The following is a 25,907-nucleotide window of genomic DNA, read 5'->3' as shown; positions in this document are numbered from 1 at the left end:
TTATGTCGTCAGGGTGGTGCTGGAAGCTGCGTGACAACCTCGCTCGTGTCGCTTCATGTTGCTGCGCACACTGAAAGCCTTGCCACACCCAGGCTGGGGGCATTTGTAGGGCTTCTCGCCAGTGTGGCTGTGGCTGTGAATGCGCAGGCTGCTTGGGCGCGAGAAAGCCTTGTTGCAGGTTGAGCAGATGTAGCGATCCTGAGACTGAGGAAACTGGGACTGGCTGGAGGTGCTGATGTAGTGGTGATGTTGCCACGGGTTCGAGCCGTTGCCAGCCGGGCTAGGTACAGGTGCTGGCAATGGTATTGTGTGCGGCTGGAAGTTGGAGGGAAGGGGCCGCTGCGCATACATGGCAGCGCTGTTGTAGGAATGCTGCTCAGGCGAGTAGAACGAAGTTGAGGAGGCAGCGCCTGGCGAGGACTGGTAGGGAGACTGGCCATAGACTGAAGTACTGTAAGGAGACATGGAGTGCGATGGCAACGAGTCGCGCTTCATGGGAGGCATTGACGAAAAGGTCTGGCGTTGCTGGTGAGGCTCCATGTTGTTGAGCGAGCCGCCGAAGTAGGGCGCCGATGCAGCGGAGTGGTTTGATGCAGCTGAAGGGGACTGGGTGCCGTCGTGGGCCACGTCTGGATGCATGGGGGGAGTGGGAGGCAGTGTCATCCTTGGGTTGCTCGGCGCAGGAACTTGAGCGAAGACCGTCTGTGATGGTTGCTGCATGGTGGCTGCCCCTCCCTGCTGTGCCTGCCTTAGTTGTGGCGATGATGACTGGCGGTGTTGCGACTGAGGACTCAGAGAAGCTATAACGTATGTTAGTGACATGAAGAGATAGAAGGTGCAGTGGTGAGTGCTTACCCGTCTCAGATGCAGCCTTTTCATTGCCGGCGAACTCGAGGAGACTTGAGATTGACGGCAGTGAAGGCTTTTTCTCCTCTGCTGGTGGTGATGGCGGCGACTGCGGCCGTTGTTGCTGCTGCTGTTGCTGCTGTGCTTGGTGGGTGTATTGTTGTTGTTGTTGTTGTTGTTGTTGTTGTTGTTGTTGTTGTTGTTGTTGCTGTTGGTGGTGATGCTGTTGTCGGTATTGTTGCTCGACTTGCTGTGGCTGTGGTTGTGAAGGAGCGTGTACTGGATATGAGGAAGCGGCAACACCCGACATGGGGAATGCGCGAGGCTGCGATTGTTGGAAGTAGGTCGGGTGCTGGAACGTCTCGCGCTCCCTAACGCTGCCGTGTACCATACTGGCGAGATGCATTGCCATGGAGAAGGTGGTTGTCACGGGTCACAACAGTGGCTGCGTAACAAGAAGAGGGAGGAGTGGGTGAAAGGGCGAGCAAGTGATGATGACTAGATGAGGAGTAGTCAGAGCGACGGGTACAAGCAGATGTAGAGCCAGGAATTCGGGCCTGCAGCATTCAAGTACGATGTCGAGGGGATTGGCGAGATTCAGCACGAAGCCCGTTCGCACCGTAGCGTCGTCAGTGGGCCTGTCGTTCCCTGTCCAAATTGCGTTTGAGCGGGCGATGAGGCGGCGGACCGTTGTCAAAAAGCCCACGTCCCACTCGAGTTAGCCCGAGACGCTCAGTCCCTTGCAACGGCAATGCAGATGACAGACGGACGAGGTTTAGAGTGAAGATGTGCACGCCCCGTAGTAATGCCTTGGCCGAGCGATCCGCCCACGCATCCCAGACAAGCCAATCGACGCTGCACCGGCGCAGCAGCGCTTTTGGGACAGCCTAGGCAGGGCCCCTGGTGAGGGTGCCAGGACAGGCTGCCCTGCACTGCAGATCGACCGTTCCAGGAGATACCTGAGGAGAATCCTCGTGGGCTGGTCGGAAGCAAGTAAGCTGCAGTCACGCTGGGATCGAGTCAAAGTCCGCGACGTTCCCAACGGCGCGGATCAACTCTCGCCGACGCTTCTCACGCTGCTGCCGCCAGATGACGACTCAGGCCGTAGGTCGCCGACTGCTGGTTCCTGCCAGCTGTCCCTCGACGGCGCTTGGGGGTGTTGACGATGCAAAGGGTCTTCTCTGCACGGTCCCAGGGCTGTACCGATCGGTTGTCTTGCTAGACACCAGAGTACACTGCCCACCTGATCTCGAAAAGTCCAAAGATCCACCGCGGCTTGTATCTCTGGTCGCGCGGGCGTCGAGACAATACGGCTCGCGCTGACGAAGGATTACGCAGGGGGCGAAGCTTGGGAACGGCAGCCGATGCTGGGGTTCAGAAAGAGACAAATATGAGACGAGCCAGATACGATGCTGCGCCTTTGGCACACTTTAAAGAAGCCTCGGCCGTAGCCACCCATCTCATATCGCCTGCGTGAAAAGGGACCGTCGCAAGCCATAGCAGTCAACTAGACTATAGCACCGTGTCGTCCCGTGAGAGTTTGCCAGAGGGCACCTCGGAAGCGAGCCAAGCGCGTCGTGCAGCAGAAGCTGTCTAATGCTCTCCACCATGGCGCTGCCTTTGACCATTCATTCAACCGCATTTCCTAAAAATCTGCTGCCCATTAGAGAGGGTCTGTATGCAGTGATGCACATGGCTGCAGCCGCTGGGCGAAGCGAAGCATCGCGTGCGGGATGATTTGTTGGCAATTATTGGAGGCGGTCGGCCTTCCATTCTCTGTCGTGTTGTGGTAACCCGTCGTCGCACAGAACTGTGTCACCGCCTTTGGCATGACAGACGTCGTCTCCAAGGGCGGTCACGGGACTGACTCGTCCCAACCTCTCTCGTGTGCACCGTGTCAACGTCTCCAGGACCTGTCTCAGCACGCTGTACCGAGAACGCTCACCGCATGTTTGCTTGCTCCAGCTAATGATTAGGCCGCGTACCAGAGACAGATTGGTTTCAGCAAGAAGGCAAGCGCGGGAAGTCAAGAACGACGGCTCGACGGCTGTTGCCTTTTTGCAGCGACGGTCTCCGACCCCAGCAGGCGACGTCTCTGCGGCGCCGCCAGGGCGGGATGGCGGCGTTATCCCATGTCTTGGCCTCGTTCGTATGTGGAGGATCTTGTCGAAAGAGGCGGGTCGATCAGCGACAAGCGCATGCAGCTAATCCCGGGGGCCACGTTGGCTGTCACCATCTGCTCACTACTCTAGCCGACCTCCCGCCATCCAACCACGCAATTCTCTGCCTTGCTTAGGAGCGCCTTCGAGAAGCACGCTGCACGCGAGTGGGATGCCACCGCAGCCTGCCATTGCCTACTCATGTGCTTTCCTGCAAGAAGCGCTGTAGATCTAGCAGGCCAAGCCGAGTACCTAGAGTCCCAAAGGGTCATTGCAGTTACCGTGCAATCTCCTCTTTGCCTTGTTGTTAAATGCGTGATGCGTGATGCGTTCCGGCGTCGTACAGCATGTTCCCAGCTCGGTGCAGCACCATCTCGTGGCTCACTTCCTCGCTAGAACAATGGAAGGACTGGCTTGCAGGGCTGCTGTGAGTACGACCGCCGACGAGGACTTGTGCGGCCGTGGCATTTTGCCCGTGCTGCTATCCCAAAGTCACGGGCACAGACGTCAGGGTTTCCGTTGATGGAATTTTAGAATTTCAATCGCTTGGGCCTGCGCGAGTGCCGGGCGTCTCGCGCATCACATACCGCCCTCCTGGATTTCACGCGGGCCGTCCACGCCGATGAAGCTCAATCTTCCAAGCGATATTACACATTGTGCTGACTGCAAAGTCTTGAGCATTTCAGTATCAGTGTGTACCGAAGTTCTTCCAGTTCTCTGGCACGCACATCTGGATGGCAGGTGCAAGTGTTGGACAGGGTGCATGATCTCCCGGAAGACCACCACCCAGGGATGCTGCGTCCGGCCTTCAGGGTACGCGGGACTGGCAGGGATACCGATACCTTGGCCGCATCATGACCCATCATCAGCGGGATCACGCTTACTCCAAGGAGCCTCCCTAGTGCCTTCCGAGCGATCGTCTCGGCGTTTCATTCTCACGAATCGGCACTCCAGCGGCATCTCTTCTATCATGACTCCGAGCCTTACCCGTCGCTTCCAGCACTACTGTATTATTCCAGACCTCAACATCACCGTCAGCTCTGCGCCGTATGAACACACAACATTCACCGTTTTCGACGTACCCCAGGCGTTTCATGGATCAACAGAAATGGCCTTGCACTGGCCCTGGTATTGTGTTCGCTGTCTGCTCCATGCATGACGTCTTCCAGGGTCGTTCCGGCTAAAAACCCAAAGCAGGACAAGCCCGAACATGGCAAGGCTGTTCTATTCGTGAGTCTTCTCATTGGCCCTGGCGGACAACAATATCCCATTAATCTGCCGCGCTGCGTTCACGTCGTGTGATGTTCGATGAGGGCTTTAGGGACTTCTTCTGTAAGCCATGACGCAGCCACGCGCTCTCGCTAACAGCGACAACAACGTCGATCATCCTAGACGTCACGGAACGACCTCCTGTTGACTTTGCAGTTTCCTGCAACTACGAACAAGCACGCCGACCCACTTGTGGGTATGTCCTTCGCAACGAGAACTTGATGCCCTTGTTGTATCGGAGTGGGGAGCTGCTTCATCGCTAGATGGCAACAGAACGCTGTGCATGAGTTTGTGTAACTACCCGGACAACTGGCACCGGCATCGTCTTCGCTGCCTACATCGGTGGGTTTGGTCCTGCCCTTGGAAGGGTATACCCTGGTATGTTGATTCCTACAAGCGCTTACTCGTGTAAATTAGGCAAAGAAATGAGCCCAACCAAAATGAGGCGGCACCGACTGATTGGAAATATACCACGAGCAAACCAGCAATCCCCAGTACCCAGGATTGCTCAAGAACACATGGTCTGCTCTGAGCCACACCTCAGCTGTATCGGCCATCGAGCCTTGTCCGCCTTGCATTGGAACCTGGCGTAGTAGGCGTCCAGCTCAGATACAAAGCTCCCCGTACAACGGAAATTATCTTGCTATATCCACTCAAAGGATTCAGCATCTATGATCCTTCAATCACGATGGCTTCAAAGCAAGGATCTGTTCAGGATGGTGTCTACCCACTCGGTCACATCTGATCCTTTGCGCCACTGTTACCACAGCGCAATTTGTCTTTCGAGAATCCCTTGTGGACTCTTCCGATACCAGCAATACATCTCGGTCACAGTCGCACAGCGCTAAGAAGCGAGTTGCATTCTCAGGCACCTCCGAGTGTGGACCACACTTTGTCTCCAACGTCCTCAGTGTCGTCGCTTTTTTCTTCATCAGCACGCAGGGGTTCGGAAGCAAGAGCAACAACGGCCAACGAGCGGGCCGAATGGGGCAGCGAAAACCCAAAGGGTCAACGGCGAAATTGAGCGGTCCAGTTGTATGTCTCGTACCCTGTTCCCTCCCCGCCGTTTTGAGCATGTTTTCCGGATCCATTACGCCACGACAAGGGATCGCGTAGATCATTCTTGATCACCGCGTCGAGGTGGGATCGGCTGACGGTGAGAGTCACCAGGATACAGTACGGCCAAGTCTCAGATCAGCCGGATCAGAGGGGATACCAACCAATGCCGTCTTTGCCGGATCACGGGTGAAGGCTAATTCGCCTTCGGTCTAACCGTCTGTTCCTCTGCTCTGCGTATCGCCGCCGACGAATCCCCATAAGCATGGTGTTCGGTACGATTTCCATTAACGGTCGCAGGCGGTACCTGCCGCGGGTACGCCTGCCTCCTCCAAAGACTTATTAGCTGGTTCGAGATGAAGAACGGCACGTCCAGTGCTGCTGTTTCAGCCGTTCTAACACAAGATCCACTTCTGCAAGACATCCAAGCCATTCACCAGCTAACCTTCTCTGGCGTCGCAAAAGCACGAGCACATCAAACAAGGTATGTGGAGTTCGCAATGTGAAGCTCGTAACCCCCCGACCCGGTTCAGTTGCGTATCAGAGGCCGGCAGTACTCTATAGTGGATTCAAATTGTGGAAATGCGATATCTTCCAGACATGACTGGACACGCTCAGGATTCTTTTTCTAGGCCCTGTCAAAGTGACTCGGCGTGACCCACCAACGTCCGCGTCGGCCTGCCTCAGTCCCCTGTCTGCGCAGAAATCGTTAGCGCACCCTCCTCCGCGTGGCTGACGCTCTGCGAAGCTATTCGTAAACGTTGCGTGACAGGACGTTAGTATCGTTTTGCCGGCGCCATCCTAACGCTACCGGCCACACCATGAGATCGCTGCTACTGCTACACGCTCACGGCCTTTCTCACCACATTTGGTCTACTTCATGTGTCAGATCTCGAGGAGCCGCCTCTAGTCCTACCCCATTCCTTCCTTATTCGAGCCATCAATGTGACGGGAGACGAAGTCAGTCGAGACCTGCTGAGGAACGCCGTGGGCGACAGCACAGAGCTTGCTTCTGAAAGTGGTTCGATATCCGCATATGGCTTGTATTCCGCCTAACGGTTTCCACCACTGGAATTCCTCCAGACCGCGTAGTGCTCCAGAAGGATCACATAGTCGCGATCGTCGCCGATCTATGCTCAACATGATCCGCAATTATAGCGCCAGGGGGTAATCAAGGAGAGTTTTGTTCACACGGCGGTCGATTCACAGATGCATAATGAACGCAGGACCAAGCTCACAGTTTGCCGCTGTCAATGCGCCTAACTCTAGACTTGGGGTGATACGCTGCAACTTTTGTCTATGCCGTTAGTGACCGTTGTTTTGCATCCTTAACGTCTATCTGGAGGAAGCTTCTTGTGGGACACGAATGCGCAGCCCATCGACGATGCAAGGGAGTCGAAGGATGCATCGTAAGATTGGCCCGAGGGGCCCACGACACGTCAATCATGAACCCACGATCTCCGTTTGAACTTCGGCTTCTAATGACTAGCACATGTGAGACCCGGTGCCGCGGGCAGATCCCAAGTCCCTTCTAGTGATTACGGATCAACGTGCCCATCTGGGATCTCGAGTTCATATCGGCACACGCGCATATCTCGCATTCGGAAGGCCACCCGCTTTATCCCACCTGCAAAATTCGTCACATGTAGGGGCAGAACCGCGCCAGGGTTTTGGAAATCGGGCCTCACGACGATACGAGAGTGCTGCGAAAGGCTCAATGATGTGACAGCATAGCAACCCTGTTGACGGCAGCGAGACGCCTCAGTGCATGCACTTGCTACAGTATACCCCGAAGCTACTGCTGCAATGAATATTGGGTGTGTTGCATTGCATATCGCCGAAGATTACGCAGCAGACGACTGCCGTGGGTAAGAGTGTGGGGCACAAGATCACTCTCACGGTCGGTCGGTCCTTTAACAACGTGAAACTTGTCAGCAGATCCACGTTACCAACCTGGCTGTCGGGAGCTGTACCGTGCAAGTCAAGTGTATACGTGGACACCACTCTATCGAAACCTAATCTCCATCAACACTGGGTAAGACGTTTACGTGTGGTGGGCATGTAATACCGGTCGGGCTTATGCAGCCTGGGGATCATAACATGGGTTTTGGTCTGTCTCTCTCACACTACCCCGTGCTGGTAAGCGCAGCGCAATCTCGATCGCTCAATGATATGGGTTTTCTTTCTTTCCAGTCTGCATGCATGCGTAACGGAATGCTCCGCGAGCAAAGCAGCATGTCACTGCCGCACTTTGTAGCCGTTCCAAACTTTGGTACATCGCCGACGACGTCTACCTGCACCCGATGAAAGGGGGGTGCGCCTAAGTCTAACCATATTTACCGTACATCGCAATGTCTCTTTAGCTGCTTCCTGTTTCTTGTCCCTGGCTCGATACCCGGAGCCAATGCGGGATCTGCCTGTCTGCTTGCTTCAAACTTGATATGCCGTGACGGAGGCAAGTATGACGACATTAACGACCCACAACGTCTATCACCAAGGTTCGAGTTCAAGATGCTTCTTCCCACTCGCGGTTCATCACTACATCATGCTTCAGATATAACTTGGTTTCAAAAAAGACGTTGTTGCAAGGAACCAGGTCTAGCAATATACCTGTCACTCTCCAGGCCGCACAAACCTTTGCGTCATTCGTGGGAAAACCACATCCCTGGTGGTAACGAACATGCACGCATCACTCTCACTCCCGCACATCCTGCAGCCAGCCATGCCAGCCCCCCAGCTTACCCGAACTCGGAGCCGCCGCAATCCTCCATCCCATCCCATCACGTATCCTCGCTCTATAACAGGGTAATCTTATCATCAGCACATCTATTCCGCCAAAAGGCTTGGGCACGGTTACGCCGAAGCCAGCTAAGCCCATTTTCTTTGTCCCCGTCTCTCCGCATATGCGCCGTTGATCCGGGCTACTGTGATCCATAATACATATGACGTGTGCCATCATGTGCGCCTAGCGATGTTAACTTCGATAGAGTCCGTGAAATAGGCCGTCTGTACATTTGCTATACTTTTTAGACGAATCGCTTGGACGCGCACCAAGCTACACGTATGCTTTATGCAAGATGCACGTCGATGCTGCCGCCCTTTCTTTGTCTCATGTCGTCTCGCTTGTTTGCTCCTCTATCGTCGATGCACACTGTGCATTTTCCCCGCCGCTGCCAATGAGTGCTGGTGCATTTTGAAAAGTTGTCGTAATGTATGCGTGGTCCAGGGTAGGCGAGATGGATTCCCCTCGAACGATGATGCGATGCGTTGTTAGTGCGGATCTATGATCTGAGGTGATTGCATCGGCAAAAGATGGGGCTGGGGCGTGAACGAGACGTAGGTCAGCGACGTAATTATGTTATGGTGTGTTGGCTGTGTGTGTGTGGCTTGAGTAGAGGGCTGGTGTATGGCAGTGCTAGTACTGGTGACGGCATACCTCTGAGAAACATGTGATGGTTGTAGCGGTGAGTGCGACATACTATTTGGGCTGGTTCAAGTGACAGCCATCGTCATTCCTTTCTCCTGGCAAACAAAATAATACTCATAATTGTAATGCACTTTGACGTATTAGTGGATGAAGCTGGGTACCGCGCTCGAGCGACTATAGCACATCTCGTCGAAATTTGTTCTGCTTGTTTTGCAAACGAGACATGATTTTTGGAACATTCGACACGAGGTAAGTATGGTCTGGTAAGACCGCTAGTATTGCCTACACTGACTGTCGATTACTACGCATTTTGCGCTCACTATCGTCTTTTCTACTTTTGCCATCACAGTCTCTATTCACCGACTGCTCCATTTATATCTACTTTCTTTTCTCTAGCCTACGGCTTGACATCGCGCTATCGGTAGTATATTCTATGCTTTGCAACCTATTCACGAAGCTAGGCGTGTCTTGCACACCATAATGACAGCTAAGCTTCATAGCCGAGCTGTTTACTCGTCGTTTCAGAGATATTCAAATGGCAATTGGTCCGATGTGATATCACACCACGATGCTAAGCTTGTCGACAACAAGGATTTGTGCGTCAAGTTCCTCAGCGATTGCTTTTTCCAACCCCCAGGGCTGAGCCTCAAGTAGATCGAATGAAGGCGAGGAATTGTTAGGATGAATGAGCATTTTGAAAAAAGACAGGTGACTTGCCAGAGGTGGCAGTATTGTAGCAGAATGCCACAAGGTCAAAGTCTTGCATCGAGGGGATATGTGATATGTGCATATGAACACCAAATATGAGCAATCTTTGCTGTGTATGCGAACGACTGAAATTTTCTGCTGGCCGTGTGGCTCTGGTTTTGCTGAGTATATTGTTTGCTCCTCGACATTAGGTATCCAAGGTGAAAGAAGTTTGTCTTCAGGAAATCTCACCCAACCACACGGTAGTGGAGAGGATCTGTCACATATTGTATTAGTCAGCGTCGGAGAAGAGTGCACCATGTCTATTCATGCTATTGAGTAAACTGTAGCAATAGCCATTAGTTGAAGCTAGTGTGAAACCCCAAGGGCAGCTGATTACAACTCCTCCTCCTCACGTGCCCAGATTTCCATTTTCGAAAACTACTCGTAACCAGGCATATGCTTTGTTTCGTTGTGAGTGGTGTTGAGAGTGGGAATGAATAGATAGAAATCCTCTCCGAATAGCCGCTCACCATCGAATACTTGCGTATAAGACTCGAGCATCCTCAGGTAATCACGCGTCAGCGGGTCAGCGTAACGGAACGGGTGTTCCCGCTCGTATCTGACAAGATTGACATCGACGTGAGCTTTGCCGATGAGATTCCTGTTCAAAAACAGAGCAGCAGGACCTTTGCCGCCTGGTGCTTCGCTTGAGAGATCTGCGACGAGTTGCTTGACTGGAACTTCCGGGTAGCAGGAGAATACGAGCGAAGATTCGTTGATTGCCAGAAACCCCTCGGGATCAGAGACGGTCTTAATCGGTACCGGCAGCTCAGACAGTATCACCCGGTCGAGTTCATTGTAAGCGGGATCTTGCGCAATTATTGTGATGGGTGTGTCGACTGGAAATCCTTCTGCTTTGTAAACCCGTTCCAGGTCTTGAGCAATAGAAGATGCAACGATATGCTGCATTGCTGGGTTGGCGTTCCTTGAACCTGACATATGCAGGGTGCCCAGTCCGATGCAGACGATATTGGTAATCCGTGCTGTGTGCTTCAGGCTGTTCAGGCTGTTGAACAAGACATGGTGTACGTCTGATACCTGCCAAAGTTTTTCGGCCTGCTGCATATAAAACTTCAAGAGGATACGATCGCGTGGATTGTTAGGTTCTTCGACCTGTTTACGGAACCCGACCGAGATTGGGAGCATGTCGTCGCAACTGGAGTCTTGCCATGGCGGTGGGGTGGCAAGCAAGTGAAGTCCGTTGTAATATAGGAAGAAATCTAGGGGGAAATATTGACTGTCTATGTGTTAGTGTCAAAACCATAGAAATGAACGTACTTCGAAGACATGTATATTAATCTGCGTTGCAGCTCTCCTAGACTACAGTATAGATTTGTAGGGTGTTCTTTCACGTTCGCGTAAGTAGAGCACAAATCGGACACACCTGTAAAAAGATATGTCTTCAGCTGGATAGACTCTTGTCGCACCATAACAATCCGTCAGTGTGATGTTGAGACCATTTCGAGCCCTGATCAGCTGCTCTGCGGCATGGCGAAGCATGGACCGACTATAAAACGGTCGGTCCCCGAGTGACTTCATGAATGCCTTGATGTCCACAACTATATGGGAACTGTTTGATAATCCAAGACCGACATCGTGGATTAGATCTGCAAGTGGGTCGTTTGTTTGAGACGGAAGTGTTTCGTTGGCCGATCCTTGGAATTGTTGTGTGTCAATGGGACATGTATCCGCCCACATGCTAGCTGCAGGCAAAGCTGAGAAATTCATTTCCGAAAATGCTAGCTGCACCCCATATGGGCAGACGCCTGCCATTGTAGTGAATTTTCGTGAAGCGGATGGGTTTGTTGTCGAAGGAGATGTACGGAGCGATAGAAAGAGATAGTCGAAGATTGGGACAGAAAGATGTGCTAATGATGCTAAGCATGCGAGACAATTCTGTGCTGGCAGAACGATGTTGATGACTGGGTAGTGTAGGGTGTGAAGTGCGAGATCTGGTTGAAGATAGAAGTAAACACGGTGTGAGTTTGTGAGCAAGTGCTCTCTACTGGCATGTCGCTGCCGCTTGACCCTGTATCTTTAGGTAGTTGGTGAGATACAGCCACAAGAGAAAGGCGCGTTGAGGTAATGTCAGGAGTGCAACTGCTAGTGACGCGTTTGCAGTAGTACGAGTACGAAAAAGCTCATTCTGATAGGCTGCACTCATCACTTGTAACTGGTCCTAAAGCTGGAGCTGAATGCTATGCGTCGAAACATCGAGAGATGTATCCCGAATTGCACGAATCGTCTCGTTGACAGAAAGTGGTGATATCTTGCTCCACTAGGTCGCTACAGATGCTACGAGCATGTTGCCCGTCTACCGATATGCAGTGTTCAGACGCAGCAATTGGGTTTTGGATGACTGTCTTCCGTTACTAGTTATGTAGCGCTCATGGTTTTATCAACACTGTGGGTGACTTGCTACCGCTATTGACAATGGATAAGGGGCACCTAGGTGTTGAACATGTTCTGATATTCTGGTAAGATCAATCCTGACGGCTACATGCAGGCCGTGTATTTTCATCAAAGTAGCATGGACGCTTGACGGCTGCGTATGGATCTTTTTCCATCTGCGCTCTCTTCGTCGTTGGAGTGTTGGCGATTTACACTCTGTATTTTGGGCTCTGAAATGTATCTTAAGATGCGCCGTCCTTCAGAAATCGGTCTGGTTTCCTGTAGGGGCGGTGGTTGCTAATCTCGGCTACAGGTACTTGGTTGGTAAGTCTCCAAATCCTTTTGTTGAGAATTCCATACGCTAACATGGCTAGTGTTTGCGTGCCTTGGGCAGTAGCCATATACCGAGACTAGACGAGTACTGCCCGAGGCATATGGAGACGGCATTGCGGTACAGCGAACAGACGCAACAGACGCGCAGGAGTCTGAAGGATGAGACGCGTGCGATACTGGCGTAGAGGTTTCGGACGTCGTATACCTTTTGAGTTTGTCGCATCAGAGTTGCATCGATAGTTTGCTTTGCCATGTTTCAGGATGGACCAATTAGGCATGTGCAGCTGGTAAGCAGAGATACGGTGTAGGCGCAGGATGGTATATCCGGAGAGAACAGCAGCCCTGCAGGGAGCCGATGGGGACTAGGGCGGGCAAAACGAAAAACGTGCAGTCAAGCGGCGCTTTGACCCGTGGGTGAAATAATAATTTAGTCGAGCGCGCGAATATACAAGACGGCCCCTCGACGCTCCCTCGCCTGTGTCCTCGCACCTTTTTTTTCAGTTTTCCTGTATTGTATAGACTCTCCACTCTTCCGTTGGGGCGTCTCTACATTCACACGTTTGATACCCGGGTTTCCTCACCCTTTTGCGCTGTTGGGCACCACTCACGCTTCAGCCGCCGCGAACAAGGCGATAGCTATCGATAAGGAGCCCCTCCAAAAAAGAAATCCCTCGTCGCGGATTTCACAGCCAGCACAGCACACAGGCACAGCAGGCTTCTCTCGCAGATGCCGCACTCTGAGTCGCCGCCCATGGCTCCTGCTATCGTCGTCGACAAGGCCGGCGCCGCCCCCGCGCCCTCGCAGGAGGACGTCAGCGCCTTTATCAGCAGCATCGTCACGGCCAAGACGTCGCACGCTTCCGTCGACGCCGCCTACGCCCTCACTACCCTCCTCCAGAACTCGGTCGGCTTCCGCGGCCTGACTGGCTATGGCATACTCGACGAGATCAAGAAGTCGGCCGCCAACAAGAAGGACGCCGTGCGGAGAGAGGGTGCCATGAACGCCCTCGGTGCCTTCTTCGAGCGTCTCCCACGCACACAACGCCTGACTGAGGTCATCTTCCTCGTCCAGGACGCAGCGCTAGTCCCGCTCGCCCTCGACTTGCTGGCAGACAAAACTGCCTCCGTCAAGGAGTCGGCCAAGTACGCCCTCGACTCGCTTTTCGAGAACCTCGGTGCCGAGGCCAAGATCTGGGGCCTCTTGCCTGTGCTGACACAGTACCTGGGCAAGAAGTCCGGAAAGTGGCAAGGTGCTGCTTTCGCCTATGAGCTCATCGGCCGCATGGCTGACAAGGCCAAGATGGGCATGGAGAGCCTCGAGGTGGAGAAGGAGAAGGATGTTCTCCGTGATGCTATGGGCAAGAAGCTCGAGGGTCTCATCCCCATTGTCGAAGCCGGCATGCACGACCTCAAGTCCGAGGTAAGATATTACACGCACTCTCACAAGCAAAGGTTGCTAACTCTGAACAGGTCGCAAAACAGTCTGTCAAGACGATGAACAGCCTCACCACCCTCATCCAGAACGACGATATCGCGCCCCGGATACCCTTCCTTGTCAAGGCTATCGAGGACCCCTCCACACAGAGTCTGCAGAAGGCTATCCACGCTCTCTCGCAGACTACCTTCGTCGCTATCGTCACATCCCCCGTTCTTGCTATGGTCACACCTCTGCTTGAGCGCTCCCTGAACACCCCCACCACATCTCAGGAGGTCACTCGCCAGACTGTCGTCGTAGTTGAGAACTTGACCAAGCTCGTCCACGACCCCGTCGAGGCCCGCGCCTTTTTGCCCAAGCTCCGCCCAGGTGTCAAGGCCGTCAAGGACCGCGCTTCCCTGCCCGAAGTCCGTGAGATTGGTCAGCGCGCGCTGGACGTTATTGAGAAGGCCATGGCCGACCCAGACCACAACATCGACAGCGGCGCCATCGCCAGGGTACAGCCATCAGAAGTCCAAACCGTCATTGAGAAGCAGCTCACCGCTACTGCCAAGGTGCTCGACTTCCCTGGAGACGCCGAGGTTTTGGCTGTCACTAAGCGCTACATCTCTGAGATGATTGCCGAAGTTGTCAACCAGCGGGAGCTTCAGCGCATCCCAAAGCTCGTTGGACCCTACTTGGAGCCTCTGGTCAATGCTGGAGACGCCGACAAGGTCGCAGAGGCCGTGCACCAATTCTACGTGGACGAAGACCACCGCAAGTTTGGCCAGCCCGTCAAGGAGGACGATGGCGAGGTTGAGATTGTCAACGCCGTATTCTCCCTCGGTTACGGTGGTATGTTGCTCCTCTCGCACACCAATCTTCGTCTGCTCAAGGGTCACCGCTATGGTCTCTGTGGCCGTAACGGTGCTGGAAAGTCTACACTCATGCGCAGTATTGCGAGCGGCAAGCTCGAAGGTTTCCCTCCTCAAGACGAAGTCAAGACCTGCTTTGTTGAGCACAACCAAGGAGAGGATGCCGATCTCTCCATTCTCGAGTACATCGTTCGCGACCCGCGCTTCGCGGACGAGAGCAGGGAACGTATCGAAGAAGTTCTCGAGGAGGTCGGTTTCACCGCTGGCCCCGAAGGCAGGCAGTCCCACAAGGTCGGCTCTCTGTCTGGTGGATGGAAGATGAAGCTCGCTTTGGCGCGTGCTATGCTTATGCGCGCTGACGTGCTTCTTCTCGACGAACCCACCAACCACTTGGATGTTGCCAATGTTGCCTGGCTCGGAAAGTATCTCAAGTCTCACACTGAGATTACTAGCTTGATCGTCTCTCACGACTCCGGTTTCCTTGACGAGGTCTGCACAGACATCTACCACTACGAGCAAAAGAAGCTGGTTTGCTACAAGGGTAACCTTGCCGATTTCGTTCGACAGAAGCCTGAAGCCAAGAGCTACTACACTCTCTCAGCTACCCAGGTGCAGTTCAAGTTCCCTCCTCCCGGTATTCTCACTGGTGTCAAGTCGAACACTCGCTCTATCCTGCGCATGACCAACTGCTCCTACACGTACCCTGGCGCTTCCAAGCCATCGCTTGTTGATGCTTCTTGCAATTTGTCTCTTTCGTCTCGAGTTGCCATTATTGGCGCCAACGGTGCTGGTAAATCTACTCTCATCAAGATGCTTACTGGCGAGACTATTCCTCAAGAAGGTACCGTCGAGAAGCACCCCAACTTGCGTATCGGTTACATCAAGCAGCACGCTCTCGAGCACGTTGAGATGCACATGGAGAAGACGCCCAACCAGTATCTCCAATGGCGATACGCCAATGGTGATGACCGTGAGGTGCTCATGAAGCAGACACGTGTGCTCACTGAGGAAGACAAGAAGCAGATGGAAACTCCCATCGATCTGGGCGACGGCAAGGGCCCCCGCAAGATTGAGGCGCTCATTGGTCGTTCCAAGTACAAGAAGACCTTCCAGTACGAAGTCAAATGGCTGCACATGCTGCCCAAGTTCAACACGCACATCTCGCGTGAGACTCTTATTGAGAAGGGTTTCAGCAAGCTTGTCCAGGAGTTCGACGATCACGAGTCCTCCCGTGAAGGTCTTGGTTACCGTGTCCTCGAGCCCAAGGTCATCTCCAAGCACTTTGAAGATCTCGGCATGGACCCCGAGATTGCGAACCACAACGAGATCTCTGGTCTTTCCGGAGGACAGAAGGTCAAGGTTGTGCTTGCAGGTGCCATGTGGAACAACCCGCATCTCCTCGTTCTCGACGAACCCACCAACTTCTTGGACCGCGACTCGCTTGGTGGTCTCGCTGTTGCCATTCGTGACTACAAGGGTGGTGTCATCATGATTTCGCATAACGAAGAATTCGTTGGTGCTCTCTGCCCCGAGCAGTGGCACGTCGCCGACGGTCGCGTAACTCACAAGGGTCACCTTGCCGTCAACATGGACCGTTTCGAAGACTCGCGCCCTGGATCCAGCAACGTTAGCAGTAACGTCAGCTCCGCTGCGCCGTCAACAACTGGTACCCCAGTCATGAGTGACGCCGAGGGTAACAAAGACGACATGAAGTTCAGGTCAAGGAAGAAGAAGAAGATGACCAAGAAGGAACTCAAAGACAGGGAGGTCAGGCGTAGATTGAGGTACATCGACTGGTTGAACAGTCCCAAGGTATGTTTTCTCTTTTCCATTATTGTCAACATCATGAACGGTTTGCTAACAGTTTGACCAGGGTACACCTCAACCACCCAACACTGATGACGAGGCCGAGTGAGTGTCTTTACGGCTGTTTCGGATTACGATCGCGTTATGATATCTTAGACCATGCAGATTTGCATTGCTCGGCGTTTTATAGAGGCTTGGATGACTGATTGCGTTTGCATCAAGCGATGGATTATGACTTCTTCGCCTAGCTGCATCCTTATGATGAATCAAAAAGCATTTCTTCTTCTTCAAACTACAGTGCTCCTTCCACTCCTTCCTGTAACCCTCTGTGTATACTTTTGTGTCTGATACGGTGTGCCGCATGAGTGCTCGTGCTACGTGTTAGGTCCCTGGAATGTAGAGATCCTTGACGCGCTAACCCGGTGTAGCGGATCGTACAAACGTGACTGCATTTCACGAGGAGGACTGTTATGCTAAGCTGTACTTTTCCACCTTGTATCTGAGGTATAGACGCGCACAGCACAGCTGCTTGCATCCTTATCACCATGCTGCCATTCAACTTGAATTGTTTTCCAATTGTTCGTTGCTTAGTATCTCACTTCGTATAGATTGTCAGCCCACGAATGATCTGGCACCTTCACTGGTTCATTCACGTGGCGGTCAAAATGCTAGTCGGGAGCACGGATAGTGTGCATGTAACTCCTTCCACCTTCACTACCTCTAATTTCAATCTTAATGTCACCGCTCCGCGCCGACCAAACACTCTCTCCACAGCTTGGACCCTGGATTGCCCAGGTGAGTACCGTCCACCAGCTTCTGCCTAGTGGTGTAGCAAACAAACGGTCCCACCTGTGGTAGTCATAAGCCCTCGATTCTTCGACTTCTCTTCCTCCTCAACCTTCTCCTCTACCCTTCTCCACGATCAACCACTTCAACATTATATCACACACAACGACATCATCAACGACTGAAACACCGCTTCCATGAAGCTCCTCCTCCTTGCCCTCCTCGGCCTGGTAGCGCTTGTCGCTGCCTCGCCAGTCGAGACCACCGCCATTACGGCCCCCAAGTACAAGAACAACGGTATCCACTCGTAAGCTACCTCACTTTCTCTGGATTTCTCATGAAGCAGTCAACTAACCTTCAACAGTTACAAGTGTGATAGCAATACGAACGTCCTCTCTTGTGTTTCTTCTGGCACCTGCTCTTTCGTCGAACACTGCTCGACCAAGTGCTTCGCGGATCACCAAGGCGCTGGCTGCATTGGCTCCTCAACCGTTGCTGTCGAGGCATCCGAGAAGCGCGACACCGAGACCAAGGTCGACGCCGAAGCAAAGAAGACATACGAGTGCTCTAATGGTTAGTTTTACTACACGAATGGTATATGAGACATCTACTGACTTCGTATACCCATATCTAGACCACACTGGTGTCTTGGTCTGCCAGTATGGCTTCTGCCAGACCGATCACTACTGCAAGAAGGGTACCAAGTGCCATGACAAGTGTTCTTGCTGTAGGAACATGGACGTCCTTGAGCGAGACATCGGTGACGTGGACACAACCAAGGTTAGTTTACAGTCTGAGGACATTTTTACTTCACTTCCTTCTATCACTTCTTCCCCCATCGTCCCAGCCACCACGTATGGCTCCTGTAAGCAGACTCAAGCGGGAGTTCAATCTTGTCGAGAGAACAACTCCATGATTGTGGTCTGCGACATTGCCGATTACATGTGGAGGTCGGTTGGCAAGTGTCCTGGTGGCGATGGGTGCTGCGAGGCCCGACCCGACAACGCAAATGCCGTTCAGTGCAAATGCTAGACTGACACAAGCTTTTTTCGGGTGCCCTTCTTCTACGTTGTCCTTGAGCTCAACGAGATCTGAAGATAGTCAATATATGACGTGACTACTCAGACTCGCGATGCTCTTACCTTACTTCTCTTTGCGATTTTCTTGCCTGTTTGCACTATCATCCTCAACGACTGTACACTGCTAACAGAATTTTGTGGATTGCACAGCCCAAACCCGACGACGACTTCCATGCTCTGCCAGTCACCACGTCCGATACGCTAGTCTCGCGTGGCAACTGTGTACCTGGCACCTATTCCTGCGCGCAGAATAGTCCCTGGATCGTGGTTTGCGATTATAAGGGTACCTACCAGTACTCATCCGATTGTGGCGAAACAGATTGCATCACGGACAACGTCGTCGCTCATTGCTGGAACCCGGGCGAGGAGTGGAAGACCTATGTCAACTTGGCCTCGCGTGCTGACCACCCACCCCAGGAAGGTAAGAGATGTCCTTATACAATCTGAATGCGAGACACTTACTGACTTGGCATGCATCCATTTAGGTCCATGTGTGCCTGGCACCTATGGCTGCGTGCTAAACCCTTCCACCAATACTCCCTGGGTCACCGTCTGCGGCTGGAACCAAAAGTTGCAGCACTCGTCTGATTGCGGTGATCAGAAATGTGTCGCGAGGGAGGACGGTGTGGCTCATTGCTGGAACAAAGGTGATCAGTGGAACGCGAACCCTGCCTCAGTCTCTCGCCGCGATGAACTGTCCGAAGTTTCAGCAGACTTGGCTCCAACAGCATCTTGCCGTCCTGGTGAATTTGGCTGCGCGTGGAGCAAAGACACGATGACGGATTGGACCATTGTTTGCGATCAGTCCGGAAAACATTGGTTGTGGTCCTCTGACTGTGGTCAAGGCATGAAGTGCGAATGGGGTGGTGGCGTTGCACACTGCGTGCTTAACAAGGTTCTCTTCGTAGCTTGAAAGGCATTTCGGAGTCTTAACCCCTCAGCAACGGCCTGAGAGGAGCAAAGAACCTGGGGATGAGAGGACGAGAGTGGTTGGTGTCGATTTCAAAAGCATGAAGGGTTTAGATGGTGGTTGGCAGTAGAGCTTCACGCCTGCTTAACAACTCTTTCTTGAAGAGTATTCAGTAATGAACAAGATGCTCCTGCTTTGATTATGTTTTCCATCTTATCGCATGGTGGGGTTCGTCGAGCATGTGCGACTAACAATTCCAGCCAACAAAATGGTATTGAACGACCGAAGCCTGTCGAAGCAGTACCCAGTGAGCGCGATACACAGGAGGATTGACGATGATGTCGCGAGGCAGAAGCAGTAAGCGATCGATCGAGTACGATGTTGCTAATAGTTGGTGGCGCTAAGCATCTTATGCCGCGGGATCTGAAGCTTAGCAGAGCTGCACGACAGCGACCAAGCTGTGAGCTACAGTGATCGCTACACGTTCTTGAAGTAAGGATAAGGAAAAGATGCGCAGACGCATCTATCAACACCAAACATGAATGGGAAATTGTAGAGCAAAGCCGATGGCAGCCATCTCTGACAAGGGGCCCTGGGAAAACAGGTGGGGCGTACCCAGAACCTAGTCTCAGATCGATATCGCGTCCCTGCATACACTCGTCATAGGTCGAAAAACAACCCTTGGATCTTCCCGTACGTGCTTCCAGCTGACCAAGAAGCATGCAAAGTAGCGTCAAACGCCTACCGCTGTTCTGGCTTGCGAAATGCTGAAGATCTAGACTTTTCCCCTCGTCAGCTTCTCCTTCACTCTACACGACCTCTGCGAGCTTTTCTTTTTGCCAATTGATTTTTCGCAGGCTCGTATTCGCCGCCAGGCACCAGTCACGATGTCGTTCATCGTCGAACATGCGAAACAGGCCGTCACCGACAAACAAACAAATGTCGTCATCTTTTCGGCCACGGCTATCGCCCTCTATGGCTACGATCAGGGTATGATGTCCCTCATCAATACGAACAATGACTACCTTTCCACCATGGGCCTTGAGGAAGAGTCACCAGTTGTGGGAGTTATCGTGGCTGTCTACTACCTCGGTTGTGCGGTTGGCGCTGTACTCTTCTCCATGCTCGCTGATAAGCTGGGAAGGAAAAAGAGTATCTTCGCCAGTTTGGCGACGGCGAGCTTAGGTAACTTGATCATGTTCGTGGCTGGAATGGGCATGTTAGGCAAGAGCACGGAGATCGCATTGGGTGTCATGTTAGCTGGACGAGTAGTGATGGGATTGGGTGTTGGAGGTATCGACGCAGTCATTCCGACCTACTCTTCCGAGTTGAGCTCAGACGATTCTCGTGGCAAAGCGCTGGCCCAGGAGTTCCAGTCCAATATCTTTGGTCTTGTCATGGCTTTCGGTGTCAACTTACTCGTCACTATTCTTCTCGGCAAGCAGAACCAATGGGCTTGGCGCATTCCCATCATCGTCATGCAGATCTACCCTGTTCTACTCATGGCTGTTGTTGAGCGCCTTCCGGAATCTCCGCGCTGGTTCATCTTCCATGACCGCCAAGAGGATGCGAAGAATGCGCTAAACGATATCTATGGAGATGAAGGAAAGGAGAAGCTTGATGAGCTGCTCGAACAGCATGAGAAGGAGAAGGATGTGAAAGTTGGATATTTGGATATGCTCACACCCGGGCACGAGCAATTCCATCCTACTATGGTCACAGTCATGTGCCAAGTCAACCAAGCTCTCACAGGATATGGCGCAGTCAGTGTATATGGGCCGCAGATCTTTGAGGTAAGTGAGCACAGTTACGAGGGTATCTCGTATTAAAGGAATACTAACCATTGAGAACAGCTCCTTGGCTTTTCTGTCCGCAACTCCGAGTACCTGACTCTTGGAAACTACACATCCTACTTCTTCCTCATGACGCTCGCTTGGCTTCTAATCGATGCTCTTGGCCGGCGCCAACTGATGATCCAAGGTTCTATCGTTCTATCTTCTTCGTTCGCACTTCTTGCTGTCTTTGGTGGTCTAGCAGCCAAGTCTGACTCCATTGATATTCCCGTCATCATCCCTGGGATCATCGGAACTGTCATCTTGTTTGTAGCCACGGGCGCATTTGGAATTGGTTGGCTCTCAACCGTCTGGCTCTTCCCCACAGAAGTTTTTCCAACCACCGCGCGTGCTCAAGGTACTGCTATTTCCGTCATCATCTGGGGTCTCGCAAACTTTGCCATCACATTCCTTACGCCCGTCCTGTTCAACAATCTTGACTACTTCATTTTCCTCGTGTTCGCTGCAACCAATGCCTTCGCCGGTCTGTGGACATACTTCTATCTTCCGGAGACTGGAGGAAGGACTTTCGACGAGAACATGGACTTCTTCAAAGAGGCTGGTGAGACTGGAACCTGGAGGGTCGGAAAGGTGCGCAAGGGCGAGTGGAAGAAGATGCTGTACGATGATCCTGAGGGAGAGGGTAATGTAGATGCAGAACGCGTACCGCTGTTGCAGAGGGTGGGGGACCAAGTTCCTAGTGTAGAACAGTCTCGAGAGCCGAGCCGGCAACGAGAGGAGTAAGAAGAGATAACCGTCCCTTCTATACCACGGACATGTCTCGGCTCCGTGGTATTGTCAAAGTAGCGAAAAAGGTAAGCCTCGTCAGTCGGTTGTTCGCTGAGCCCTGTGCTGACCTCTTCACAAGCAACTATCCTATCCAATTAGCACTAGAATGAATAATAAAATCATCACAAAAGAGATTCATGGAACCTTGGTATGCTGAAAAATAGAATATATCCGGTTGACGCTCGACCATTGCCCCACAAACCAATATACATGATATAGCCATCCTGGTCGCGGAGAATACCCGGCATCTACATGGCCCAAGTACCGACCACGAGCCACGACCATTAGATTGAAAGCGATCAAGACCCTAGATACCATCGTCATAACTCTGCCCGTAATTAGTGTCCCACGAGCTTAACAGATCCCGAGTTCTGCATGCCTTCTGTTCATAAAATGAGTGGCATCCGCGGGGTGTGTGCAACAAATCACCTTTTATGCTAACCTCCATAATGCTTTCATTGAAGCATACTCTTGCGCTGTGCGTCTTTGCAACGCATGCTGTGATCTATGCGACAGCACAAAGAACAGGCGCATTATCGGACTCCCCCCAAGACTCCGATATCTATCAATCCTCTTACCTCGGCGGTGAACACAACATCGATCCCTCAGACCTTCCACAATTTACACAAATCTGGAATGCATCCTTCAATGCAGACGAAAAGGTAGCTTCCACTGCTTTCTGCGTCTCATTCGTCATCCTCGCTAACATACACGGAGCACTGGGCGCGTCCCCTTATACATACCCTCTCTTCGACGGGTCGTCAAATCGTCTTCACAGCCTCAACCGAAAACCGCATCAGAACTTTCGATGCAGAAACCGGCCAGCTACTGAATGAACGCCAAGTTGCTCCACCATGGCCAATGGATCAGGCCTTCTGTACAACACACGTCAGCAAGACACTAGGTATAATGGGTACACCGGTGATCTACCCCGAAGATGGCAACGAAATTGCATTTTTCTATGTCAAGAGCTACATTGAAAACTACAGAGAACCAGGTGGGGCGTTTCCTCCTTTGAACTCAGTGTATTATCTCTACGGCGTTTATCTCGACACGCTACAGGATTTGTACAAGTACCCAATGATCATCGATGGCCAACCCTCCGACAACGATATACGCAAGACCTTCTTGGGCGGTTTGGTATTGCAGAGGCCAGCATTGCTATTACTGGGCGATGTATTATACGCAGGATTCGGCGGGCTATGCGACGCGTTCAATTACACCGGGAGCGTTGTCGCTGTTAATTTGGCAACGCAGAGTACGTATACATGGACGACGCAAGCCGGAAACACAAGTCTGTATAACGATGACTGGACAGCTTGGCATGGTGGTGGAGCGGGCGGCATTTGGCAAGCTGGAATGGGTCTTTCGTCGGATGGTAAAGACGTCTTCTTCACGATTGACAATGGCGGCGGGTCAACGGCTACGACACTCGATGTTACTCCTAAGGAGGGTCGCAAGCCTTTGGCTGTTCTTTCGGAAACGGTCGCGAGGATTACGCTTGATGAGGCGAGTGGTGCGGGCATTAAACTCGTTGATTTCTTCCGCCCGTCGGACTGGCAGACCGACTCTGGACAGGACATTGGAAGTGGGGGCCTCGCTATCCTCGATAATAGTATCTTCAAAACAATGAACGGAAAGAGGATTGGTGTTGCAACGTCGACGAACCCGAAAATGTACGTTACGGAAGTTGACAACTTAGGCGGTTATTTGCAAGGGAAAGATGGCACGGACGGCATTCTGCAAACTATCGCCTTGGAAGGCGAGGTCTTCGGTGCGATAGGATCCTACCCTCTCGAAGGCGGATACATTTATGTTAACCCTGGTAATACCGCCTTGTCGGCCTACGCGTTTACTCAGAACGCATCGTCGCTCTTCAGTTTCGCTGGTAAGTCGTCTGAACCAAATGGACACTGGGGCGGCGCAGGCCTTCCGACAATCACCAGCAGTCACGGTCAGTCTGGTACAGGTATCGTATGGGCAACTGATGTACAGGCCGGGCTGAGGGCGTTCAAAGCGGTACCAGTCAATGGGACACTGGTTGAGTTGCCGTTACCAAAGGTAGAGGGTGCTGTGAAGTTTGGCAGGCCGGTTTTTGGCAATCGCAAGGTGTTTGTTGTTGACGGCCAAGGACGTTTGATCGCGTTGGGGAAGCGTCTGAAGTGACAGAAGCGGATGGAGGGAAAGTGAAAGCAATGGGTGCAGGCTGCATCCAGAGTGGCAGTGAATCCATCATCGACACAAGTAGAGTTCAAAGCTTTGATGTGCGCGAATGTCCACTGTCCCTTTCACCTCAACCTTCAAATCGAGTTCAAAGTTGCTGCCTTGGCTTTCTAGGGCTTATTCGCTGATCTCGGACATGTTCACGGGTCTCTCGGCCTTAAGCATTGCGGTTCCGGGCGAAACCATCAAGTCCGCAACTCCTCCCGTATCGCCTTCGTCTTCTGGCTCTAGGCAACAACATAACGACCAACATCGGCCTTTCGCAACAGTTCAAATCGCGACTTTGGTCTCGGATATACATGCGCATCTCTCAGCCACCGGTGATAACCAGCGAGAGGTAGCGTGCACAGACCCCGACCGCTGCATGATGTCGGATCTTGTTCGCTGTCCGCTGAAACTAGTCCAGTTTGAAGATTAGCGCCACCAGTCTATGTGCACAGCATGTGCATGAGGTGTTGGTGTGAGGGGGTGGTTCATGATATAAAGCTCCCCAATCTGTCGCTTCCATCTTTTCCATTGTTTCAATCATTCTCGTCCATCAACACGTTGCGACTTCCATGCTTTGCCATCCTTGAAAAAGCCCATTTCCTGCGACCACATCTAGACTTTGTTCAACTAAGCAAGATCCTTGGACCAATCACAGGATACGTGTTTGTGAGCAAGTACCAAAAGAGGCGTAACAAGACAAACCGATTATATAAACAGATCTTGCTTGTCCTGCGTCACTCTTGCTATCAATATTTCCGACGCGCAGAGTCTTGGAAGAAGATAAATACTCAGTATCATCACATCATCAGAAGATACCCAGCATCAAACCCCAACATGTCGACTACACACCTCACTATCCACGACCTGCTTCGCATAACATATACCTATGAGATGCGCGCTCTCGAAGCACAGGCACGCATGCAGCCAAGGCCGCGCTCAGATTCAGCTTGCTCGGTACGTTGCTCGCAACTTGTAGAGAACGACGAAGAGTAGAGACTAACATCTTCCATGTACAGATGCCAGAAACATGTGCACACCTTTCACCACCCACACCCTCCTCACCAGAACACGCAATCCTCGAGACCGATTTCACTCAAATGTACTGTCGCAAGAGTCGTCGCGCTTGAAGCGCCCTCGTACCCGTTGATCATCATACGACATGTGATGGCGAGAACGCCACCACGCTATTAGACTGAATCGCGAGAACACTTTCCCGAAAACCTCAACTCCTTGTTGAGTCGAGACAGGACGACAGGCGTATATGGTCTCTGCACCAGGCACAGTTCCCACCTGGGTCGTCACCACCTTCCCCACTCATGGCTAATAGCAACGTTTTGGGATGTTTGCGCGTCCGGCGCATGGTGCTTGCATGACGGGTGTGTGAATCGGACCGACTGTCGGGGCGATCATTAGCCGAGCAAGGTCGGAGCGGACGTCGCGTGGGGAAGGAGAGCAGAGGATGGATGTTTTTCGCGCATGCGCTCGAAGCGCTGGAGTGGTGCGAAGTCATGAGCTGTGGTTAAGGGCTCGAGCTCGGTTGTTGGTAACACTAAATATTTGATATCGTAATCTTGCTGCGATGCAACATGCGCATTGTTTCTGGTGTAATGGTATGTCTCGGATGTTTGATGCTCGGTAAGTCCGTGGTAATAGATGTGTGCAACCGCCTATGGTGATATGAAACTACCAAATCAGTCACTACCCTCTACTTCCTATGCAAGGTGATTCGAAGCGTCTTCGTCTCAAAGATCAGTTCTCGAAATCTGAATGTTTGCACTTGCTAATGACTAAGTCTTCATCTTGCACATGTGTAGATGCAACATTCTTCGCGCCTCTAACCACAGGTGCATGACCTTGCCTCATAACAAGGCCACTTTCCAGCGTGCATCTGATGAAGTCTCGCAGCAGTACCAAAAGACTGCTTTGATATATAGCACTAACACCTACATCAACAGTCGTAAGTACTCTGCCATT

The 25,907-nt window shown here is 52.3% G+C and overlaps 8 protein-coding genes across 8 annotated transcripts; 5 read left to right on the top strand and 3 right to left on the bottom strand.

Moving 5' to 3' along the window:
• On the bottom strand, positions 1 to 1,258 carry GT037_005721 (c2h2 conidiation transcription factor; the record flags this gene model as incomplete). The annotated part of the gene is made up of 2 exons (XM_038930768.1): positions 1 to 800; positions 856 to 1,258. The coding sequence occupies 2 exons, from the start codon at positions 1,256 to 1,258 to the stop codon at positions 1 to 3; spliced, it is 1,203 nt and encodes a 400-aa protein (XP_038786457.1).
• Positions 1,259 to 2,594: 1,336 nt separating this feature from the next.
• GT037_005720 (uncharacterized protein) lies at positions 2,595 to 2,915 on the bottom strand (the record flags this gene model as incomplete). Its single annotated transcript, XM_038930767.1, has 1 exon — positions 2,595 to 2,915. A coding segment is annotated over one exon (321 nt), but the record flags the coding sequence as incomplete, so codon positions are not given.
• A 291-nt stretch (positions 2,916 to 3,206) lies between these two features.
• Positions 3,207 to 3,436, top strand: GT037_005719 (uncharacterized protein; the record flags this gene model as incomplete). Its single annotated transcript, XM_038930766.1, has 2 exons — positions 3,207 to 3,345; positions 3,402 to 3,436. The coding sequence occupies 2 exons, from the start codon at positions 3,207 to 3,209 to the stop codon at positions 3,434 to 3,436; spliced, it is 174 nt and encodes a 57-aa protein (XP_038786455.1).
• Positions 3,437 to 3,975: 539 nt separating this feature from the next.
• GT037_005718 (uncharacterized protein) lies at positions 3,976 to 5,309 on the top strand (the record flags this gene model as incomplete). Its single annotated transcript, XM_038930765.1, has 3 exons — positions 3,976 to 4,133; positions 4,175 to 4,235; positions 5,109 to 5,309. Coding segments are annotated over 3 exons (420 nt in total), but the record flags the coding sequence as incomplete, so codon positions are not given.
• Positions 5,310 to 9,885: 4,576 nt separating this feature from the next.
• On the bottom strand, positions 9,886 to 11,280 carry GT037_005717 (uncharacterized protein; the record flags this gene model as incomplete). Its single annotated transcript, XM_038930764.1, has 2 exons — positions 9,886 to 10,744; positions 10,892 to 11,280. 2 exons carry the CDS (start codon positions 11,278 to 11,280, stop codon positions 9,886 to 9,888), a joined length of 1,248 nt encoding a protein of 415 aa, XP_038786453.1.
• A 1,702-nt stretch (positions 11,281 to 12,982) lies between these two features.
• On the top strand, positions 12,983 to 19,104 carry GT037_005716 (elongation factor 3; the record flags this gene model as incomplete). Its single annotated transcript, XM_038930763.1, has 9 exons — positions 12,983 to 13,651; positions 13,702 to 16,332; positions 16,394 to 16,431; positions 16,492 to 16,507; positions 17,316 to 17,419; positions 17,477 to 17,685; positions 17,747 to 17,892; positions 18,342 to 18,612; positions 18,677 to 19,104. 9 exons carry the CDS (start codon positions 12,983 to 12,985, stop codon positions 19,102 to 19,104), a joined length of 4,512 nt encoding a protein of 1,503 aa, XP_038786452.1.
• Positions 19,105 to 19,988: 884 nt separating this feature from the next.
• On the top strand, positions 19,989 to 23,888 carry GT037_005715 (general substrate transporter; the record flags this gene model as incomplete). The annotated part of the gene is made up of 4 exons (XM_038930762.1): positions 19,989 to 20,894; positions 20,955 to 21,576; positions 22,251 to 22,384; positions 22,440 to 23,888. 4 exons carry the CDS (start codon positions 19,989 to 19,991, stop codon positions 23,886 to 23,888), a joined length of 3,111 nt encoding a protein of 1,036 aa, XP_038786451.1.
• An 879-nt stretch (positions 23,889 to 24,767) lies between these two features.
• On the top strand, positions 24,768 to 25,060 carry GT037_005714 (uncharacterized protein; the record flags this gene model as incomplete). Its single annotated transcript, XM_038930761.1, has 2 exons — positions 24,768 to 24,887; positions 24,950 to 25,060. The coding sequence occupies 2 exons, from the start codon at positions 24,768 to 24,770 to the stop codon at positions 25,058 to 25,060; spliced, it is 231 nt and encodes a 76-aa protein (XP_038786450.1).
• Positions 25,061 to 25,907: the final 847 nt, after the last annotated feature.

This window comes from Alternaria burnsii (assembly GCF_013036055.1).
Source record: "Alternaria burnsii strain CBS107.38 chromosome Unknown 732, whole genome shotgun sequence".
Taxonomy (NCBI): Eukaryota; Fungi; Ascomycota; class Dothideomycetes; order Pleosporales; family Pleosporaceae; genus Alternaria; species Alternaria burnsii.
This window is presented reverse-complemented; position numbering and strand designations above follow the sequence as displayed.